This window comes from Siniperca chuatsi, linkage group LG1 (genome assembly GCF_020085105.1).
Source record: "Siniperca chuatsi isolate FFG_IHB_CAS linkage group LG1, ASM2008510v1, whole genome shotgun sequence".
Lineage (NCBI taxonomy): Eukaryota > Metazoa > Chordata > Actinopteri > Centrarchiformes > Sinipercidae > Siniperca > Siniperca chuatsi.
Window position 1 is genome coordinate 28,954,590 of NC_058042.1, and position 22,893 is coordinate 28,977,482.

The following is a 22,893-nucleotide window of genomic DNA, read 5'->3' on the forward strand; positions in this document are numbered from 1 at the left end:
CTGTGGACAATGGTATTTTTTAATTCTGATTCTAATAATTTAATTTAAGATGAGGTGCAACCACAGGGCTCCAGAGCAGAGATTGAGGTCGAGCACGCTGAGCATCAGGAGACACATCACACAGTACATGTGAGGGTGGTAATGGCTGAGCGTGAGAGAGTTACTATAAAGGGCCATGCCAGTAAGAGTGGGATAAAGCAAAAGATAGATGCTGTGGACAATGGTATTCTTTACAATTCTAAATTGTATGTATCTATGAAGTGTCTTTGTGACAAACGCTTGTTAAAGCGTAACAGAAATGAAATGGAATTGGATTGAAAAGAATGATAGCATTTTGACTGGCACTGTCTTTAGACTATTGTCTCTGGAAATGTCATAGAGAGAAATGTTTATTGTGTAAATCCAGACATTCTGTGGTATTCATTCATGGAGATAAAAGTACAATCAAAACTTGGTTTTGGATGATACAGTGAAGTATATTAAATTTCCAATGACTCGAATTTGTAAAATATACCTTAAAATTTTACTTTACATAATGTACACAATATCAATTCATAGTCATATGAGTTCAAAGAGTTTATGTTTGAATATTGTGGTTTTCACTTTTTTTGGTTTAAAAAATGTTTCCTCAAAGTTTGATTGCTTTACATAGCTTCTGCTGTCATAAACAAGTAATTAAATGAAGGGTCATTGTGCCATGTTGACACGGTGATCACTATACAGGTACACGCCTTTTACAATCAAACTGATAGATGGCAGTGTGAAGCTTAAAACGAGCTTGAAAAAAGGGGGTTGCCCTTTTTTCAGGTTAGAGCAACAGCCCCATAAAAGGTCTGTGCACGTCCCTGCTAAACACAAAGTACAAAGAACAAAGTAAAATATTGACCTGATGATGGTGCTAGAAAAGTTAAAGAAACACTGTTACAATTCACCCTGGGAAGGACATGAATGTCTGTACCAAATTGGCAATCGATGCAATAATTGTTGAGATGTTTCAGTCTGGACCAAAGTGGTGGACCGACAAACCAATAATAGCATCTCTAGAGCCATGCTGCTAGCGTGGCTAAAAATTCACTTTGGTAAATAACACGTTTCTACTCTAATGAGAAAGATGCTATAATCACATAGTGATAGAGTGATAGAGTGGCTTTAACTTCAGCTTGTTAAACTATTGCACATCTGAATATTTTACTACAGTTCATGACCTCTTGCTGAAGACCTAAAACATGTCTAATGGTCAAACGGTGAACCTTTAAGCAAAACGATTCTTATTTTCTGTTTCCAGGCTATTTTACTTGATTAATTAAAGGAAGAAACCTGCCGGCTGCAGATATTAATTAGTTCATGATAAAAAAAAGCACATTTTCACACCATAAATCATCTCACTGGGCTAAGAACCAGCTACTCCATAGGCAAGGTCTTCTGTGATTTCTTTATTTAACATTTCAGCTGATAAGCTCCTGTGTGTGGTGAAGATTTTCAACCAGTAACCACATGTGACACCAATTACAATTTGCGGTGATGTCCAGCATCTCAGTTGGCTGCGATAGTGATGCCCTTTTCTGGTGCACAAAGCCTTTTAATTTCAGCTGACAAGACAGGTGTGTTATTTCCAAACAAGAGTTGTTTGCAATGCTGATGATGCACGAGTTGAGCCATATTCTACTGTTGGAGGGCCAGTGACTCTAAATAAGGCCATGAGCTAATAGCCTTAAATGTAAATTAAAATGTTGTTACCCTGGTCACGATACTTGTACTCGTATTGTGGGATTAATCTGCTGCACGGTGACAAGCCCAGTCCAACAATGTGCTTCGCCTCCCCTCTCCTCCCTGGACAATTTGCCCTGACACTCAGAGGACAGCTTCCTGGCCCTCCTCCTCTCACTGTAATGGAGGTCGGATGCTGCTTTTCCGCATTTCTGCCCACATTACCATCTCTAGTTAATTGGCACCATTTGTTCAATGGCATCGCTTGAGTTTGTAAATTACTTTTACAATTGTCACTAATTATCAAGCTCGATGAGTGGATTTGGCACGATTGGTCCCCAGTGGAGCAGAAACACAACAGGCGGAGGAAGGATTAAGACTCTGGGGGCTAGCTGAGAAATACAGTAGCGCTATACGCTAATCATTACATACAGATGGTGCTACTGTAGCCCTGCCTCTCTCTGCTGCATGCTTGATGAACTATTGACACACTTTGGCTGCATCCTCAAGAGAGATAGTTTAAATTCAAGTTTGTTTTTTTCCACTCTCTTTTTTGCATCATCTTCATTTGTAAGTTGGAATTGTTGGTTGAGAGAGTTTTATGTAACATATCTGTAGCAACTAACGCACAAAAGAGAAACCTAAATACACAGTGGAGTTTATCTTAATGGCTACCACTGTCACCACAGCATGCTAAGCCCCTAAGATGTCTTTACCACAAATATACAGAACAATTGACCTTTCCCTGAGCCCCGCACACCTTCAGTAAAGTTGCAACGCCTGTCAAGCGTTCCATTCATGCATGGCACAAATGCAGTTTACAGCGATAACGCTGGAAGTTACCACTTGAAAGTCTTAGCAAATTTTTAAACAATGTGTCTTTCATTTCAGACAGAGGTAGACAGAAGCAGCTTCTCTTTTCTAGCTGGCAACTGTCAGTTTTGTTGACTGAACTGACAACTGTCGCAAGCAATTTATTCGCTACTAGCATTAAGCTAATGTTAGCTGACTTTTTAAAGTTTCCAGATGACTTGTTTTAAAACGAGTACCTTCTAAAGGGGTCATAAATGTCACTTGATGGTTACATATATGTGATTTAAAGATTGAGGCTATATACAAAGGTACAAAGTCAGCATCCTTGTCAGCTGATGATCCATAGAAGACATGGAAATAAAGAAACAGCATTGTTATTGTATTACATTGTAGAATGTGTAGCCCATGTGAAATAAGTATGACAAGGAAACACGAAAGATCAGGCATTATTTCAGTCATAACCCTGTTTAGCTGCTTAGCTACTTACACAAGCAAAATGGAGGTGTTGTTTGGTCTAGTACTAGTGTTGCAAACTAGCAACCGTAACTTTATCTTGGGTAACGTTGGCTGGGGTTGCTGGAAATTTAACTTCCCCAAATCCTGTAAAGCAGGACAGACTGTAGTAGCATCCAGGACCAGCTCCCAATCAGTGGGAAAATACTAAACAGTGGATGTGCTGGTCGTGAACTGGGCTTTTTTTTTTTTTTTTACGTAACCTGTAACGACATACATATAACGACATAAAATAATACATTACGAAATGCCCCTTGGCCTTGGAAGTACTTCTGGGTTACTGCTGTAGGTAGCAAGCTTGTTAGCTGGACATGCTAATGTTAATAGCTTACTGTACATTATAGCAAACAAACACATCCATTCCACACTTTTTCTCTTGTATTTTTTGGTTGGAGAAACCAAGGTGCAAACTCTTTATATACGGAGTATCACTCTTACTTACAGGGGGCTGTAGTAGGCTCACATTACTTTGCTGAGAAATCGAAAGCTTGACAGGCCTCTGGTGGCTAGTTATGGTTGCTAAGCTACTGTATGATTGGATAATCACTGTTCGAAGGTGGGGTTTAGTAAACGGTCAGTTCCGTTTGTCAGTATGTCCTGTATGGTTTGGTTTAGTAGTCTCATGGTGACCTATGAGCTAGTGCTTCTCCCCACCCAGAGTGACACCATGACAAAGTCCAGTAGCAAATCAGCAGCAGAGTTGTAGCTCCACTGTGGGCCTCGCTGCTTATCTCCAGCAGATGACAGACATGCACAGCACAGGGAACATTCAGTTCAAAGAAGTCTAATAATTGAGGATGGAACAGTTATCTGAGAGACTGTTTGGTCTGTCTTGTCAGTATGAGCTAGACAGTCCAGCCTTCTGAAAGGCCAGACAATTTGCGCTCCAAATGTCATGTTGTGAGAAGGCAAACATGGCCTGGTGGAAGAAGGCCAGGGACAGACAAAAGCTCAGGTTAAAGACGTGCCAGGCCTTATCATACAATTATTCTGCCCAAAAGCTACTGAGTACAAACAATATATTAGCTGCTACACTGTGTCCTACTGGAATATGCAAAAGATAAATAGTCATCTTCTGCAAAGCATTAATCATTGATTACATTTTTTTTTCGCTTTTCTCGTTTTGCATTTTGTTCTTTGCAGTGTGGAGGAAATTGGATTTTGCCCTCTGGCAAGGATCAGATTGTGGGCTGCAGTAGCGTGGATCTTATCTTAGCTGCAGCATTGGTCCAAAACATATTGCTGCCCCTCTCTCAGTGGAAATAGGCTTCAACTGCGTTTTACTGTTGACAGAGCAATGGTACTGGACACACACAAACACGCACATACAAACTATATCATGTTTCTCTTCCTCCATTTCACTCTCTTTGAGTGCACACATACTGTACCTATCCACATTCAAATATGTGCATACATGCATGCGTGTCTGCGTGTGTGTGTGTGTGTGTGTAGGGGATGGGAGGGGTTGATATATAAATCTAAGTGATGCCAGCTCTCACATGACCCAGAAAGTGCCTATTGCCGTGGTCGCCATGAAGAGCTCGGTCCCTAGAGGTGGTATTAAATCAAGTTTGCCCACACACACACACACACACACACACACACACACACACACACACACACACACACACACACAAACGCACCACAAAGCATCTCTAGACCTATACATATGTAACAATCTGTAGACATGATGTGAATAAAAGTGCACAACATGCATATGATATAATGTAAATTTCACAGTTTATTGTTTCCTGTGTAATCCACATTGTAGTGTTCTAGTAAAATTGTCGATGCTGTGTGTTTATTTCGACTTTAGTTTTCCTTACTCGTATTATTCTTTGCTAGTACTAATAATTAGAATGTTCTGGCTGTTTAAACCTATGGCCAACCTTACATCTGTCAGGGTTGGAGGGATTTGTTTTAGAGACCCTCAGCTGCCTCTGGATAAAAGGAATTGAACCTGCTACAGTGAAATGTTCATCCCAACAGTCACAGTGGAGAGTCAGCAGAGTAGACAGTTCACCCATTAGCTAAAACACAGCTGAGCCAGCCTGTCAGACCTCCCTTAACACCTCCTCCCGCTCTCTTCATCTTCCCTCATCCTGTCCTCCTTTTATTATGCTTTCTCCTCCGTCGCTCCTCGTCTCCTTTCCTACCTCGCATCTCCTCCTCTCTCATTCCTCTCCATGCGTAAAGAACATGCTGTGTTCAGCAAACTCCATTGTGCTGTAGCGCTGTTAGCCTGTTAGCCTGTTTGTTTAGCTCATCATCACCACGCTCCCCTGGGCTACATGGAGTTTATCTCCCTGCCAGTTAGCTGCCATGAAGCCCAAACACAAATAAAGACACTTTGCCAAGCAGCTGAAATGTAATATTACAGCTACAATACAATATAACAGCACCTATTGGATTTTCAGAAGGCTATCAAAAGCACTGTAAATGAAACAGAAAGACAGAAACTCCTCTGGGATTGCTTTTTTTTAATTAAAGAATGACTGCTGAACAGGCATGACTTTAATGGAGGGAAAAGGCGTTCCTGCAACACAGAGCTCAAGGTTTCAGTTCTACAAAACACAGTGGGCTCTATTTTCATGGAAATGGATGCAAGTACAATCAAGTGCAAACCTGTGGCACAAGCACATGTGGGTTTTCTTGTTTTTTGGGGGGGGGTTTGTCAGATTTTGGTGACCTGAGGTAAAAGCAAACTCTTGGTGCAGCATTGAAAAATCTGGAAGCAGCATGAATACACTGTTAGCAGGAGGAATGCAGTAACTTCAGGTGGACATGGGACATGCTTGATTTATGGGACAACGGGAAATATCCCAAGATGAATAAAGATCAGAACGCATCTGAAGATACCATCTATAGTCCAGATGACTGTGTGGAATAGCACACTGATGTGGTGCATAAAAAGCACAGAAGTTGTTTACTTACTTTGAAACTAGACAGGAAATAAGAAAAATACACCCTACAAGCAGTTGTGGATTACATTACCCACTAATCCATCGAGATAGCCTTGCTTGCATTAGAAATTGAATTGGCTTAAAACTTGCACTAAATAAAACATTTACATCAGTGGAAAAGGGGTATTCAACCTATATGAAAGGGGTTTATGCAATTTTGGACAGGTATGTGTGTCTTCACCAATCAAAGCTCTGTGCGCTTGTGTTGGAAATTAAAGGCGGTCTGACACAGGAAAAAAAGCACAATTTCATGTCAAAAAAGAGCAGCGCCATGACACCTACTTCTGAGCAACTCTTTTTAAACCATAACCGGCAGTAGCCCTGCCTGAAAAAAACGCAGCCCTCTCATTCCTTTGAATGGAGCCAATCAAGCAAATCAAGTTCAACCTGCCTCAGCTTTTGCCGCAACGCCACCGTGACGTCACCCGGCAAGACGCTGTGTTGGCCAATCTCATACATGCAAGCGTACATCACTGGTGGATTTCTTTGTAACACAAACGCCATATTTCTACTGTTTACCTGACGATTGTCGTGACAGAAGTTAAAATAGTTGCCGCACTGATAACTTTCCAGAGTTGTAAAATCTTGTCTGTGAGTATTACAAACCGTTGTGTGCAGTGTTTTGGCATTTGATAAGCCTTTAAATGCATTGATCTGTTACTCAAACTGATCGTATTTCATTGTCTCACCCATACTGTAAACATCACGCCCTCACCAATGCTAGCCTATTTTAATGCAGGGCTGACTCACTGAAACTGTATATGGCTCCCTGCAGGTAATCCCTGTTTGAACTGAGAATGGCTTCTGTGTTCTGCTTAAGAACGCGTCAGCAGGGCAGCACACAGTAGACCTCCTCAACAATGTAAACTGCTCTGGATCACAGACAGTCCAATGAAAATGAAAATGGTGCTATTGAGCTAGCAAGATATACAACCTGCAGAGTGTATTCAGTCATTATGCCACCTATAAACACATAAAGTGACAATCTGCCAGGAGAGAGAGAGAGTGATTGTTGCAGTGACACCGAGCACAAGAAGCAACATCCTGATGCCATCTGGCTGCATCCGATCATCGTCAGCGACACCCGTTTAGCTGCTGTTCCTGAGCATCACAGCTCTTAATGCAGATTTGAACTCTAGACACTTCTGGACTCATTACCAAGTGTTAAGGTGTCACCGAGATGAAGAGGATAAAAAATGAAGTGACCCACAAGACTGTGACCTGTAAAATTGACATAATCTGCTGCCTTTGAGGAGCCAGTAATGACCTCTCATCGCAGTGTGACACACTCTCCATCTTCATTTCACACCCTCTTAGAGCAGCACAGATGGCCTTGGCATTTCCTTAACAGCCTCCAAAGTCTTTCGAAAGCCGGGCTGCAAGTCTTGTGCATCTCCTGTTGCTGCTCATTGGAAAATATTGGAAAATGCATGGAGATGCCTGGAAGGTGACTTGTTGTTCACCATACAGTCTTCGAAGGCTCACAGGTAACAAGCTGTACGCTACTCGACCAAGTCCATCAGAAGGGTCTAGAGCAACGATAACACAGAGCAGTAACCGTTTCCTTCCTCACATATTCATCCCCCATCTATTTTGCAGTATTGTGTACTAACACTGCTTTTCTACGGGTCAATAAACAGGTTAATGAGGTGGCCACTGTAAAATGCTACTAAACCAGCCATGCAGGATAATTCGTCTTGCCTCAGAAGTGTCAGCTTCTGCAGCTCCCTTCTCTTTAATTCATTCAAATGAATTTTGTTTTAATTGTTTTATCCTCGGTGCTCACTAACTCCATTAGTGTGGAAAGAGAGAGGGAGAAAGAGAGAGAGGAGGAGATGAGATGATAGAGAGACCTATGGAAAGAAAGGTACAGGGAGAGAGAGAGAGAGAGAGAGAGAGAGAGAGAGCAGAGAGACACAGAGGCAGTGAGATGCAGAAAGAGATTCATGGAGGTTCACTTTGTGTGTGTGCGTTCTGTGTGTGTGTGCACGCTTCTATGAATAATTAATCCCCTAGTTGTGATTACACAACAATTACTCTCTGGAGCTAAAACTTTAACCATCCTTATGAAAGATGGAGGCTTGCTCTCTATCTATAACACTGGCTGCAGTCTGCTGGTCCCAGAGGTGTGTTAATACAAACTGGGGAGAGGCTGATGGGAACATGAGCCGATGGGAATATGGGGAGATGGGAAGTGCGGCTGATGGAGGGACAGCTCCATATTTAAAAGAAGGAGGGCGGCCTGATCACGATGAGTTCAGTTGCAGTTGCTGGAGTTTATGCCAAGAACATTTTAGAATAAGTGTGATTATTTTTTCCCAGATTGTTTCATTTGAAGTGTTGTAAGAGGCCTGAAGGTATTTCGCAAGAAATAAAATCCGAAATCACAGAAAAGCCAGGAAGAGATTAATATCATTTTGTGTAACAACATGTATTTTTTAAACATTTTTCTCTTCCCCTTAATACTTTGGTGACCCCTTTCTAGGGAGCCCTTGGTGGTCCTGATTCCCTGGTTTGGGAACCACTGATGTAGTAGACTTTCACTATTAAGAATATGGCTAATTTAAAATATTAGAACAGCTAATATGATTCAGTATAGAATTATGAATCCTGTATATATATGTATATATAGAATAATCCTGTCACTATTTCACATATAGTAATGTGATCACAGTGTACTGTCACTATTACACCTAGTACACTTGTTCACACTTTTTAAACAGTATATGCATATAATAGAATGCTTTTACAGTTATTTATAGTAAAATCACATATAATACAACAATATATATAACTGTATTATTATATATAATACAATATATAGTATAATTCTAACAGTTTAATATATAACTATTAAACATAGAGTAAGATGCCGTCTGTAGTATAATAATATTGTATTTATTATAGTAGAATGTCATTATTAAACATATAGTAGAATATGCTGCTATCAAAGATACACTATGCTATGCTGCAATATTTATAATACAGTCATGATTATATTTGGAAATCTTGTAGTAAATACGCTCACTGCTATATATGGAATGCTGTCATTATTAAACATACTGTCACATCATCATTGCTTTAGCAAATAAATTCATTTCAGTGCAGTAGCTTGTACTTTGTATCTGCCAGTATAAAAGAATCACAATCCTATCCAGCGTAGGAGTGAGCATGCGGCACCCTACATTTGGCTGTTACATAATATGAGCTGTTTGCTGGGCCTGTAGCTAAAATTCACAGAGAATTTGGTGGTGGGGGCTAAAAACCTTCACAGCATGCGTCTCTTTTTCCGTCTTGAAAAAGAATTAGGCAGGAATATCATCTTAGACCCTGAAAATCACCTTCCCACCGCTGTGTGGATGCTCTCTCATGTGGCGTAATAAGCAAAGCATCTCCCTCCACAAGTAGAAAATCCAAACTGGAGTCGTGCCAAAGGTTTCTGGAGGGGAGCAAAAGGGCTGAAATGTGGAGCTGCACAAGCTGGAGGTTTATAACTGAGCTGCACCTCTTCATTCAGCCTGTATCTGGGGCCAGTTTTACAGTGCAGGTTACTGTCTCTCCAGTCAGTCAGCTGGTAGCTGAGTTGTTGTTATTGCCCGCAGCAGTTGAGGAAGCAAAGTTTCGCTAGTTCTCCAATTCTGAACAGGCTTTCATATATCTTTTTTAGCCACAACTAGGCTTTACCTTGGTTCTAATGGTAACAACAAGGACAGCACTTTGAAACACCTCCTGCTGAGTAGCCAACGGGGGACAGTCAGTCCTGTATTACAAAATGTGAGGAGTGCTGTCCAAGCTGAGTTCGCTGTACTCCGAGAGGGCTGTCTGGTGAGACGCAGTCCCTTAATGTTCATTAACTTGAAAGAAACTCATCAGCACTATACCGCATGAGTCTATTTCAAGGCCTCATGTAAATTGCAGAAAATATGAGCGCAATAATCATTAGCAGAGTCCTCCAGGATAGGGAATATACTGTATGGTTGGGAGGTTGAATGAAAGTTCAAGGCAGAAATAAATGTGTTTATGATTACTTATGGAGCTGATAAGAGATTATCTCACCCCCCGCAAAAACAAAAGGTAATACTGCATGAATGCATCTCTATCCAGTCTGAGCCGACCATGTGATTTACATGGTGAAGCAGTATCTCAGTGGTTAAAGAGGTGTTTCAATTCTAGTCACAGAGATTTTGGCAGGAAGTTAATAATACAAATTTCCCCCTCGTTAGCCTACTGTCAATGTGAATTTAGGCAAAACCCAGATCCTCAAAAGAAATATGGCCAAGAGTAAATGGCTGACAAAAGACTGTGGGTGCGCTGTGCAGGATAGATATTAAGAAATGTGGTGCCACCATGAGCTAAATAAAGGTTTTCAAAAAGGGTGAAAACTCAAAAATGACTAAGCATTGTGCTCACTTAACAATACCAATATACTTGATTGGACTGGCATCGGAACAAAAGCCCTGAGATGTTTAGATTCACACTACATTTTTCTCTATTCCATATAAAGCACTCAATGAAAAGAATGGAGCAGCGGTTGAGTTTTCCAGATCAATACTAATTGAAACAGAAATGTAGAAGTTGTCCCTGATGCATTTTCATGGACCCATTGTTCAGCTGCACTGAAGACAGTTCTGCCTCTCAAATGCTTTACAGCGTAACTACATTTGTATTCATTATAAGACAAAATGCTTATGTCTCTCACACAGATAGCTCTGGAAAAAAGGGCAAACATGATATTTTCTGAACAATTCCCCTCGGGGACGGAGCCAAATTGTTGCAGCAGTTCAGAAAGCCTGCGGTAGAAAAGTGCAGCTTCTTCTTCTACTCCTACATCTGTATTCTGCCATATCCTGAAATATTAAAGATGCTATATTAAGCTGTTGTTAAACTCAGAAGGCAGAGGACAACCTTCTGAACCATTGATAACAAAGACTTAAAAGGGAAGAAGCTTACAAACGCCCAGTCAAAGTGCATTCAACAAGACCACTCTGCAGGAAGACACCAAGAGGACAGAAGGCACTTAGCTATTAGCAGTCTTGTGCTGACAGCCCGAAGTCCAGAATAAAATAAAACAAAAAATAGAAATCCTATTTCTACCAGAAACACCATGTCCACAGCAACAACCCTAGGCCACGCTGCACTCTATACCCAGGGACAGACAGCACCACAGCCAAACTCCCAGGGAAGGCTCTCATGCAACTTTTAAGTAAGATAAATAAATAAACAGCCCCTTTTTTGTATTTTCACTTTCCATGCAAGGTGTAGAAAGAGCAAAGGAAAGACATGTGAGATTATGCTGTGGTTGAGAGGTTGCAGGCAGGATCCAAATCCTTTTAGGGTTCACTAAAAGCACTGGCGGTCTGAGAGATAATCTGAAAAACAACACAATATGACGACAGAGATGATGGAAGATGAACTTTACTTCCTGAAAACTGCCTTCTTTTCTGGGAGAAGATATAACAAGAAATACTTCTCTTTTTTTTTTTTTTTAAATAAGAAAAAAAAAATGCAGCACTTCCCGGTGTGCCTGTTGCTATTTTTTTGGAAGTCCCCATCTGTCGCATGTGTTCAGAAGAATGAATTACAGCCAATTAAGATGGCTGGTGCTGTAGCAACTGAGCAAAGGGTAAACACCATTTGTGCAGGAAAGACAAGAGTTTGTGATCTGTATCTCTGCGCCTCTGTTGATGACGCAGAGTATTTTTATATGTGCTTTGATGTTTTAAATTAGGAAACGTAAATGAAGATGGAAAATGCTTATAAAATGTCCTCTAGATGGATTTAAAAAAAAAAAAGTTTTTGTGAAAAAACTAATTGTGTTTTGAGCAGCAAGGGAAACCTTTTTTTTATTTTCCAATTTTATTTTCATCAATTATGTAGCAGCATGAATAGTGAATCAGTCGTATACACCATAGTTCAAAAGGGGCCTGAAATGTGTCTACAACACCTGTCCAGAATGAGGAAAGTCAAACATTTTGTTTTTTCCATATGAAAGTCTCCATCTGCACACGATTAGCAAGAGTGTTAATGTGTTAGCACTTTTCTGCCCTCTGTGATTTAGTGTGGATTCACACTTTCAGTTCAGTTCTTTCTTTCAGCAAAAATATGGTTGCTTTTTTTTAAGACTTCGCTCAGAATCACTAATAAGTAAACTGAGCATTTTCTAACTGTGCTCTTTGTCATTATCACTACATCCAGTGTTTTCCAGTGTGCCATATTCTTTCCATCACAACACATATATACTATGATTATCACATAATAAAATATTTAGGTGGCAATAAATGTTAAAATAAATTATAATTGTGCAATGTATAAAACTGTTAGACTTAAGTATCTTTACTAGCTTGAAGATAAATGTTACTTCATATATAATATTATCAAACAATTAGGCAGAATTTTAATGCTGTAGCTGGTCGAGGTGGAGCTAATTTGAACTACTATAAGTTACTATCTGGTAGTTTAACCCTTAACAATGTTTCATTTAATATACTAATAATAGGTTTTCTGTGTGGAATTGTGATCTGAAAAGTAACTAGTGACTATAGCTGTCAGATAAATGTAGTGGGGTAAGAAGCATAAAATGGAAATACTTAAGTAAAGTACAAGTTCTTCAAAATTGTACTGTACTCGAATAATGGTATTTAGTTACTTCCCACCACTGAATACAATGACTGCCCATAATATTCATGACTTACGATGAATGGACACAGATTTTAGTTTCGGCTTCTTTAACAATAGGACCAAACTCATGTAACTCACATTCAATTGAAAGATTTTTTTGCTGAAAAGTTGCTCAACATTTGAATAGACACATAGCAAGAGCGCCTGTCTGCCCGTCTGTCTGTAGACTGACGTGTCTCACTGCTTGGCGGCAGAGCTCACTCTGGCCACTGGAGGCCAAGTGAGGCAGTGATGCAGTAAATGCTGCAGTGTGTATGTGTGTGAGTGTGTGTGTGTGTGTGATCATCCCCAGGCCTGGTTCAGGTAATGTAGCGGAGAAGAGGGTAAGCCGCCCTGACACACACGCCTGGATCACTGAGGCTAGCACGCTGCCGCGGGATACGGTTTGTGTGTGAATGTGTGTGTGTGCCAGCATAGGTGAGTGTGTGTGTGTGTGTGTGGGCATCTGTGTGATTTACCTACGTGTCTATCTGCATGTCTAAAAACCTGAAACCTGTCTTTGTTGATTAAGTCAAAAATCTAATGAGAGTGGACTGGCCAATGTCTTAAAAATGTCACAGGTTCAGTTCAACATGCTCTACGGATCACTGAGGAAGACCCAAACCTGTGCACTGAGCAACTAAATAGCTAGATGGCTAAAATTGATTAAATGTGACCAGCGTCTACTCACCTTGACTTACAGGTAGCCTCCTGCCTGGTCTCTCTAACTCTGCTTCATCTGACCCTGACTTCTCGGCGTCTCAGCATTTATGAGTCAGTCATTTGCTTCGGTCAGCATTTTAAGTCTCACAGCATTAATAGAGTTAAAGACTGAGGGCCAAATTTCTTTCTTCATCTACAGACTTGCGTGGGATTTATCCAACAGGCACACTGGCATGCGTGAAAACAGGGAAATCAAGCTTTTAAAAGAGGATCAGGCACGTGACAAGTGACGATACAGTTTCTTTACAGATCAATCGGTTGATCGGTTAATCGTTTGGTTTACAAAATGTCCTTAAATGGTGAAAAATGGCCATCACAATTTCCCAGAGTGCAAGGTGACATTTTCAAATTGCTTGCTTTGACCAAATCCATTCCAAAGCGCAACGATGTTCAGTTTACTGTCATCAAACAGCAAATATTTACATTTGAGAAATTGGAACCAGTCGGAATTTATTATGGAAATTATTGCCGATTATTTTGTTGATTAAGTAATTGATTAATCAAGTAATCGTTCTAAGCTCTAATTAATTGCAAATTCCACCCAACTGAGTTCACCCAATTTGTGAGTACACCCCATTTTAGCTTGGATGCACCCCCTTCACAAATTCAAAAAAAATGCATTTTGTCACTCTCGCCCCCCTCACAGCTCTGTCAGATCCAGTGTTCCTCTAACTCTCTTCCTGTCTGAACCAACACGTTTCTGCCATTTGCAGATGTTTTAACACCCCGATAAAACATCTCACGGTCACCCAGAATTCAGAGAACTGAAGTTACAAAACTCAACCTCGATAAGGGAGCCATACAGCTTCGCACAGGTACATCTGTATCAAACTAAAAATAACTGAGAAAAACCGTACAATAAAAATGATGGTACAAAGTTTCCCTTGTTTCAGAAAAACATCTATCTTTGAACTACTGATGAATAATTGCCAGTGTCTTGCCTCCCTAAAAATACTGTCACTCAATTTTCGTCCGTCATTTGTCACTTCCTCCTGACGTGTTACGTCTGCCTTTGTTTGTTCACTGTATATTTTCAGCCTAAACTCTGCAGTGAAATGTAGCCAAAAATAGCGCCTGTATCATCTGCTCCTTATATAAACACACAGCAGCTGCCAACAACTATTATGGATGAGCCCCAGAAATACCCAGAATGCAGCACAATGTGGCATTGATTCCCAAGCCCTATTGGGACCCACGGAATTAGTTCAAAATGGTTTTATTTCCAAAATTCAGATCTGGGTGAGTTACTGTATTGTTATGATGACAAAATATTTGACAGAGAATGCTGGATGAAAATCAGAATACAACCAGGAACTTGTCAAGTTTCAGTTTCTCTCTTTTTTGGTATTATATTATCTTAAAAACATCGTTATTCTATTAAGCTTTAGGCGTGTTACTGACTCGTTGTCCCCACATTTTCTCAAATTTTGTTTACCTTAACAGAGAGAAGCAAAAAAAAAATGATTTTAAAGATTTTCTGTTTTTGCAGTCAGTTTTAAAAGTCAGGTCTACTGCACCCACTCTGAAAATAGATGGTGCACCCAATAATTCTTAACACAAAATGTGTGGAAACGTCTGGCCTGGAAGATAGGGAAGGTGACAAAATGATATACATTTTGTTGTATATTGGCTGCACTTACAGCAGCAGGAGTGGGGTAATTTTCTACCAGTACATAAAAAAGATGACAAGGGGAGCATAATACTTATTACTGACATGCTGAGTGTCTTTTTCTAAAAGAAGCATTATTGATTCCCTGCTGACAAAAATCTGTGTGAAAGACCCTTCAAAACCCACTGGTGTGAATCACAATGTGAAAGATGAGCCTGCTGCTTAGACTGCAAGATGTTTTAGCTGGGCCTTAAGTTGACAACATATTGATCAGAGTAACAGGTTATCTACAGTATGAGTCCATTTTTATGCACACACACGTGCACACACAAACACACACATACGCAAACACATGCAGACAGGCAAAGTATCTTTCATAAAACTGCAATTACAACCACATAAACTGAGCTGGAGTATATCTGTCAGAGCTGTAAATGCAAGGCAGCCAGTGGCGGTGGGCCTTTAAATGCTAGCAAATCAATTGAATGTAGCTCACACACACACACACGCATGCACACAAACACACACACACACTCAAGCCACATAAAAGAAAAAAAGAAAAACAGAGTTTTTATTGGACGCCCAGAAATGGTCAGTGATCAAAGTCCAACAGCCAAAAGAGCCACAGTGATTTAGTGGAGCGAAAATCCATTATGGCACCATCCAAAGGTAATGACTTCTTCAGGCCTTTCAGCTAATTCTCCAGAACAAGAGTGGGAGGGGATAACACACACACACACACACACACACACACACACAACAGCAGAGTCAGGCCTTTGTAGAGAACAGCATGAGGTCCTGAAAGAGTCCACCCTGACATCACCTCTCTTTAAATCTTTCATACCTTCAATCACTCACAGTGACAGCGGAGACAGCATCTCTATTCAAACTGATGTGGCTTATGTGCAGTACCCACAGTACGCCGATACAAACCACCACCTGATAGAAAAGGCAGCGGAAAGAAGAGGAACCATGGCAGCACTAATGTTGTTTGTTAATCATTAAATGAAGACATAAAGCTAAGCATTATGGCAACAACATGGTCCTGCACACTATGCTACAGGTACATGCTCCACATAACACTGACCTTAATGTAAAAACTGGGCGGGGGGGGGGCATTATCAACAGTGATAAAGGCTCAACCTGGTGATTTGCTCAAAAATATGCGGATGTGTAATTCACAAAACTATTTGTTACCTTGAACAAGGCAGCTAAATTCAAATTACACTGGGGAAAAAAATCTGAGCAGAGGAAAATGTATGAAAAAATGATTTCAATCTCTTAACAGAAAACATTAAGGTGCCCCTGAGCAAAGCGGCAATCTTAACATATTGTATGAAGCAGTGAGTGTTGCCGGAGAATCGTGTGACCCTGCAATGCAATTTTTAAAAAAATGCCCTACAGTGTCCAAGAGGACTTTGGACCTTGCCACTAAGGAGATAAATTACGCTCTTCACTGCTCCTGCTTGGAGAGTACTGAAACTGCATTTGAAGCACCCTTTTGCTAACAGCTGAAATAACCCCTGTAGTAATGCTGGGTGCTCTGAGCATTATAACATGCTAAGCTCTCAATGTTGCTGGCAATATAAAGCAGTGCCTCCTATTATTTGATAGCGTGTGTAAAAATAAGGCTGTGATGTAACTCAGATTGCTGGTAGACTGAGTTTTACATGGTTTTTACATGCTTGTGGCTGGATATTATAAATATGACTACAACTATATTAATAATATAACTACTCTGTGTGAAATGCATTGTCATCTACCGTATAAAGGTGCTTCAGATAAAAAGGAATAAGAAAGTAAGTTACTGCAGGGTAGATGCATCATTAGGAGCTGTGGCACCAATTAAATCTTATCTCATATATGCAAACAAAAAGTGTCAAACTGCCTTCACATCATGGAGTTTATGATGTACTGTACGTGACCTCTTGTTTGCAACATTTTGCTTTTATTCTCTTTTAATTCTTATCTTTTTTGACTTTGGTTTCTTTGTGTCGAACCAGTTTGTTAGCACAGCTTAAATTCATGACTTGCCATGGCATTACAAACGCGTCTGTAAAGCCTCATTAACTATAAGACTCATCCTTGATTAGAGCCAGCTTTAGGCCAATGCAATAATTGCCACCTCCTAAATAATTACAGCGGAGAATTCTTTACCGAGGTAAGTAACGAACTCTAATCCTGTAAAGTAGCTAATTAAGGGGTGGCAGCGGCTAATGCCACTTTACACCATGCTTACGGTATGAAATGAAGAACATGCAAAGTTTGAGGTGTTGAATCACGGTGGCATGTTATTAGAGCATATTTTGATTAAAGAGACAAAAGCTAGCAAATTGATAGAAACGAGGAGATTGAAATTAAACAAAACCAGCAGAGAGAAGGATCATCAGCTTCAGTCCACACACCTTGTCATAAAAGGACACGGGGGAGGGGTTGTGATTGATACTCAAGCTCACCTACCACAAACCACCAAACACGAGCAGATGATGCTACTCAGCCTGCCAACTGATAACAGCTGTAGTTGGGTGGGCAAACACTTGAACCTGAACCAAGACCTGAGCCACGACCGTCATCTCCTCTCTGCTCTGCTCTCTGTTCTTAGATCAGCGCTACGAAGGCTTTTGCCTTTTCCACAACACCAGTGCCAGTGAGACAAGCAAAACCTGGAGCTGACACAAAATGAAAGCTCAGCATACACAAAAGCCACATTAATCCTATTGAATTCCTCAGCGTGATCGACAGCGCAGAGTCCACTAATTAATTCAGGATCCTTTCTGCGATCGCTCTGCACAGCAGACGCAGTGAATGTATGATGTGTATGTACAGTGCATAGACCTCGTTTGCATGCACACTGTTCCCTAGTATTGATCTAGTTGTCTATGCGTGGGCATGTGTATGGCCTTTAGTAGGACTTAACTACTTCCAAGACAGTCACCAAGACCACTAATTGACCATTCCAAAGGGTAAAAGCTTTATTTTTGCAAATGAGTCCTATTGAGGATATTACGTAAGTGCAGTAGTGGTTCTTTTAACATGCAGTAAAAAGTAGGACTTCTACAGTAGCTGCATATGTACATTTTCTGGTGAACAAAGGTTTTGAAGAGAAGATTAGCTGGGGGAATGGATCTGCACAATGATGCAACTGGCAGAAAGGCGAAAAACAAAGCTGACTGTCTGCCTGCCTATCTGCTTGTCTGACTATTTGGGTAGACTTACCTTTCATACCGAATTTGGAGCGCCGGCCGTATTTGTTGATGAGAACAAAAAGGACAAGGAGGAGGACGCAAGCGAAGCCCGCCAAACCCACAGCGATGGAAACCTGAGAAAAACGAAATGTTGTGTCAGACTCAGCCAGCGATCAGAGGACTGTGTTCACATCATAATCCTTTCCAGATTTCTGATCACCTTAAATACTGCAAGTCTTGCAGTTTAAGCCTCTAGATTGTGATTACTGCTTTCTCATAGATTACAACAGTCGGGAAATAAACACTTGTCTTGGTTGTGATGTAGTCCAGCTGACAGAATGTCATTTAAACATGATCCTCATCTAACAGCCAGACTTAGTCTCAGAGCAGTTTGGGGGGAAAAATGCGGCACCTATGCAGCTTCTGATCACCAACAGGATTGAATGTTCTCATGTTTAATTCAATGTTTAATAATCCAATAAATAGCTGTTTTCTTATCAAATCAAAAAGGAAATAAAATAAGATTTAAATCGCCAAACAAATGTGTTGGCTGTTCACTAGACCCCTCCCTCGAAGCACAATTGTCCAATCACAGCGTAACAACTCCATAGTGCTTTTTGAGAGCAGACATTTTGCCATGTCATAGCAGGAAAAGCACAGGAGGATCGTTAACATTAAAAATGTCTGCATTCCATTTAAGTGAGCTAGTTTAATTAGTATTGTGCATGCTGGCTCACTGGCATGGCTTACTGGGATACTAACTGAGCCGTCGTTAATGAAATTTGTTCCACTAGTGCTTTTCCTGTCAAAATGTCTGCCATGAAAAAGGTCTGTAAGCACGGCAAGCCTGTCAAGCTTTGGATTTCTGTTAAAGTGGTGTGCATGGGACATTTAGAGAAAGGGCGGTATAATTTTTTAGCTTTTCTAACACCAAAAATACAAGAACAAAAGTGTAAGGAATTCATTTAACAGTGTGTTTATCAGTTCTAAAGCAGCAATCATTAGCATGTCTGGCTAACTAGCTTACTACCTACAGTAGGCCTACAGTAGGCTAAGGAGCATTTCATTAGCTACACTGGTTTGTGGGGTTATAGATTAAATTTAGTTTTTTTTTAAAGCAGCTGATAAAGTCTTAACCTCAAGAGTTGTTTAACCTGTCTTTATGTAATCAAGGACCCATGCTTCAAAAATTCTGAAAAATTTTGAGTGGTAAATCTGCCACCGTTATAATTGTAAACTGCATATGTGCCGTGCGAGAACAGACATCTTGACAGGTGTAGCAACAGTAACTACGGGGTACGAGCAGTGTTGCCAGATTGGTTTGATGTTTTCCAGCCTAATAATTGCTCAAAATGTGCCCAAATTGATTAAAAAAGCCCAAATATTATCTGTAATAAACAATACAAATGAATTCATAAACAACAGCAACAGTGATGTGGTTCATCACAATTTTTCAATATGACATAATAATAAAACAATCATTCAAGTGTTCACAAGTGCGCAAGAACGCAGATAGGAGGCTACATCATACAGTGCAACTCTAAAACTATTTTCCATTTCTGCCCTCTGCCTTCAAAATACAGAAAAAATAAAGAGACAGCTCAAATAACAAAAATAATAGGTTTTATCTAACTTGGTAAACTGCAACAAGCCTGACAGTATGCCAACTTAAAGTACCCCCACACACACACACACACACACACACGAAGAAGAGGGAGACAGAGAGAGAGAGATCAAGAGCGAGAGAGAGAAGTACGCAATCCCATGCTATCAAACAACCAAACAAATAATGATGTTGCAAGCATAGAGGTTTCTGTTACAATGAAAATACAGATTTGCAAAAACACTACAGCTCGTGTGTGTTTATAGGGTAAGCCGCGGGTGGGTGGTAATAATGGTAACTCATATCTCCTCTCAGCAGAATTAATAAAAATTATGTCATATCAAAGTTGTGCTGAGTGGATGTGTTCACACAACTAAGGAATACGATTTATGAATATATTTTTAATATACTGTAATTTTAAAACCAGCCCAACCCATGGTAAATCAGCCCAAATCCTGTCCACCCACACAAGCCCATTTTACCCCGCACAGTGCAACCCAAAACACTGGGTCACTAAGCACAGGTGTAATTAATAACACTAGCAATGGCTCACTTCCATGTAGGTATCCCAGTAAGCCATGCCAGTGACCCAGCATGCACATAACTAGGGATCTGGAACTTTCCCACTTCAATGTCTGCAGCCATTATTCAGGTGATCAATCACACATGTGCTTTTCCTGCTATAACATGTCAAAATGTCTGCCATTAAAAGCCCATTAAACATGGTAGTGTTTGCATCTCTTTCTATCTACTGGACTACAGTGGAATAACTCACCAGCGTTGGCTGTACAGAATCCCCATATTACATAACATTTACAAACAGCAGCATACACTGCAGGATAGGGTTACCATCGTCAACATCATTAGTGTCCAAACATACAACTTTGAAAAATGACTGTAACATTGTTTGGTGTATTGTAGTCTTTGTGCCTCAGTGCTGCATGTCAACACACAGTACAAACCCCTACAAAGGTCCTTTGACAAATAAGAAGCCGTTTAGATTTGTGTTGAAAGACACAGCAGCTCTGTGTTAAGTCCACGGGCAAGATCTTTAGCAGCTGTTTCATCAACATCATTAAGGAGAAATCTCACCCCAAATGTATCTTCATCTGGTCTGCCTGAATCACCATCTGACGGCGGCGAAGGAACTGCAACACAAAATCACAAAACAGGCATCAGTGGCTAAGAATGAAAATAAACCTTTAATGGCTGTGTTTTACTCCCACTCTTAAGTTATGGTAAATATCTACACGAAGCCAAATGTTTGGGGGGTTTTTTATGTTTTGTAATAGATCTCATTGCTAGTTGAAAATATTATTTTGTGCTTTCCTCATTTGTGTGTCTAAGAGTGCTCCTCGTGTTTTGCTTTTGAATAAATGTTAACGTGAACAGGAAGAACCTTGTCATAGCCCCTTGTTTTGTGCCATAAAAGCTTGAGACAATGTGAAACAATGTTGATGAACAATGCATTTTTATGTCTGGAGGCTGATCAAAGGCTTTCAGTTAGAAGTCTGCACAGCCTTGAATGCACACTCAAGTCTGTCACCTGTCACAAGGTTGATGAAAAAGCCTGAAATTTGCTTTTAGCCAGACCCAGTCCTCAGATGAAAGTAACAGAAAAGAAAGTAACAGAAAAGACAATTTTTAATATAATTGCACAAATGCATGCTCATGCTTGTACATACACAAAGACACAGACTAATTAAAACAAGCTCCTTCAGAATTACACACAATTATACAAGCAGAGAAATAGAAAAGAAGATCATACAGCCATGAGCACCAAATGTTAAATGCACCAACCAACTCAAACTTGACATCTTTATTTAAAACATCTTGACCCAAATTTTCAAACACACAACTGGAGCCTGCTGGACTCAGGTCAGGTAGCAGAACTCTACAGTAGTCATATTAATGTCTTTTATTATCCTGAAATCCATTTGTTGATGTTAAAATGCTACACCTCTAACAAACAAGAGTTTTGGCAAACAGCAGAGGTCTGGGGAGTGTAAGGAGAAGAGGACAGAGACGGAGCCATGAAACGAAATGAGCTGGTGTCAGGGAAACTCCAGTCTGAGGCCTCCAGCCAGGACATCAGAGAGTAATTGTGGGCAAATTAATGGCCACATGGTAGACTGGCTGCCACTGGCTCAGACACACACAGCACCAAAGTGCATTCGCTGTGTGTGAGAGTGTGTTCCCTAACTACCATCTCTCTGTCCCTCCATCCCAGCCTTCATCCCTCTCTCCTCTCCTCCCTCTGCCCTCCTCTCTCCTCAGCAGCATTAGTATCAGTCAGCCTGTCAGTCTTCCTTCTACGCTTGAACTCCCTCACACATCGCTGCTATAATGTTTCACACTCTCATCACCTAAACACCTCTCCCTCACCTGCCTCACTACCAGGAGCTGTGTGAGTGTGCGTGTATGTGTGGCAAGTCGTTGCCTGCCTAATGCAGCTCGCCGCACAGTCAGCGTCCATCCGTCTCCATCCCCGGCCATGCTGCAGCTTTATAATCCATGGCTGATTAGAAAGAATGGCCTCATATGGGGATGGAAGAAGACTCTGATGAAGGTCAGAGATCAGACCAGCCTGCTTTGTTTAAGCCGTCAACTGTGAGGCTGCCACAACAGCCTGAGGCCAAACCACACATCACACACAGGAGATTTACGAAGCAGTGTGAGATCTGGCCAGAGCATCGTTCCAGCAATATGACTGCACTTGCCGCTTCACAAACACTCACACATCACCAGCTAACGGGTTGGGAAACTAGCTTGTTTACACTGTGGCTGGTTAGTTAGGGAGGCACCGTTATGCATGCTGAGTTGCTGACACAATTCCCATTCAAGAGAAAGACTAAAACCTGGGGTGTCTGCTAGACAAATGGCTGCAACGTCCCCAGTTCAATGCCAGCTGGGGGACTTTGTTGTGTGTCATATCCCCCACTTCATTTTCCTGTCTGCTTTAAAGGCAATCAGGCCAAAAAAAAAAGAGAAAGAGAATTGACCCTCCCTCAAGGCAGGTCTGTCAGACTCTGGATTTCTCCACATGTGCATGGGGCTGTAGTGAGAGCAATATTCCATATATAAACAGGGGTGGTGTCTTTTGTTTTTGCCTTTATAAAA

The 22,893-nt window shown here is 40.8% G+C and overlaps 1 protein-coding gene across 1 annotated transcript in view; it reads right to left on the bottom strand.

The window, feature by feature from the left end:
• The window catches only part of ntrk3b (neurotrophic tyrosine kinase, receptor, type 3b), a 179,224-nt gene that overhangs the window by 51,955 nt on the left and 104,376 nt on the right, over positions 1 to 22,893 (bottom strand). Inside the window, 2 exon segments of the mRNA XM_044200637.1 lie at positions 18,202 to 18,304; positions 20,866 to 20,921. Coding sequence (XP_044056572.1) covers positions 18,202 to 18,304; positions 20,866 to 20,921 — 159 coding nt within the window.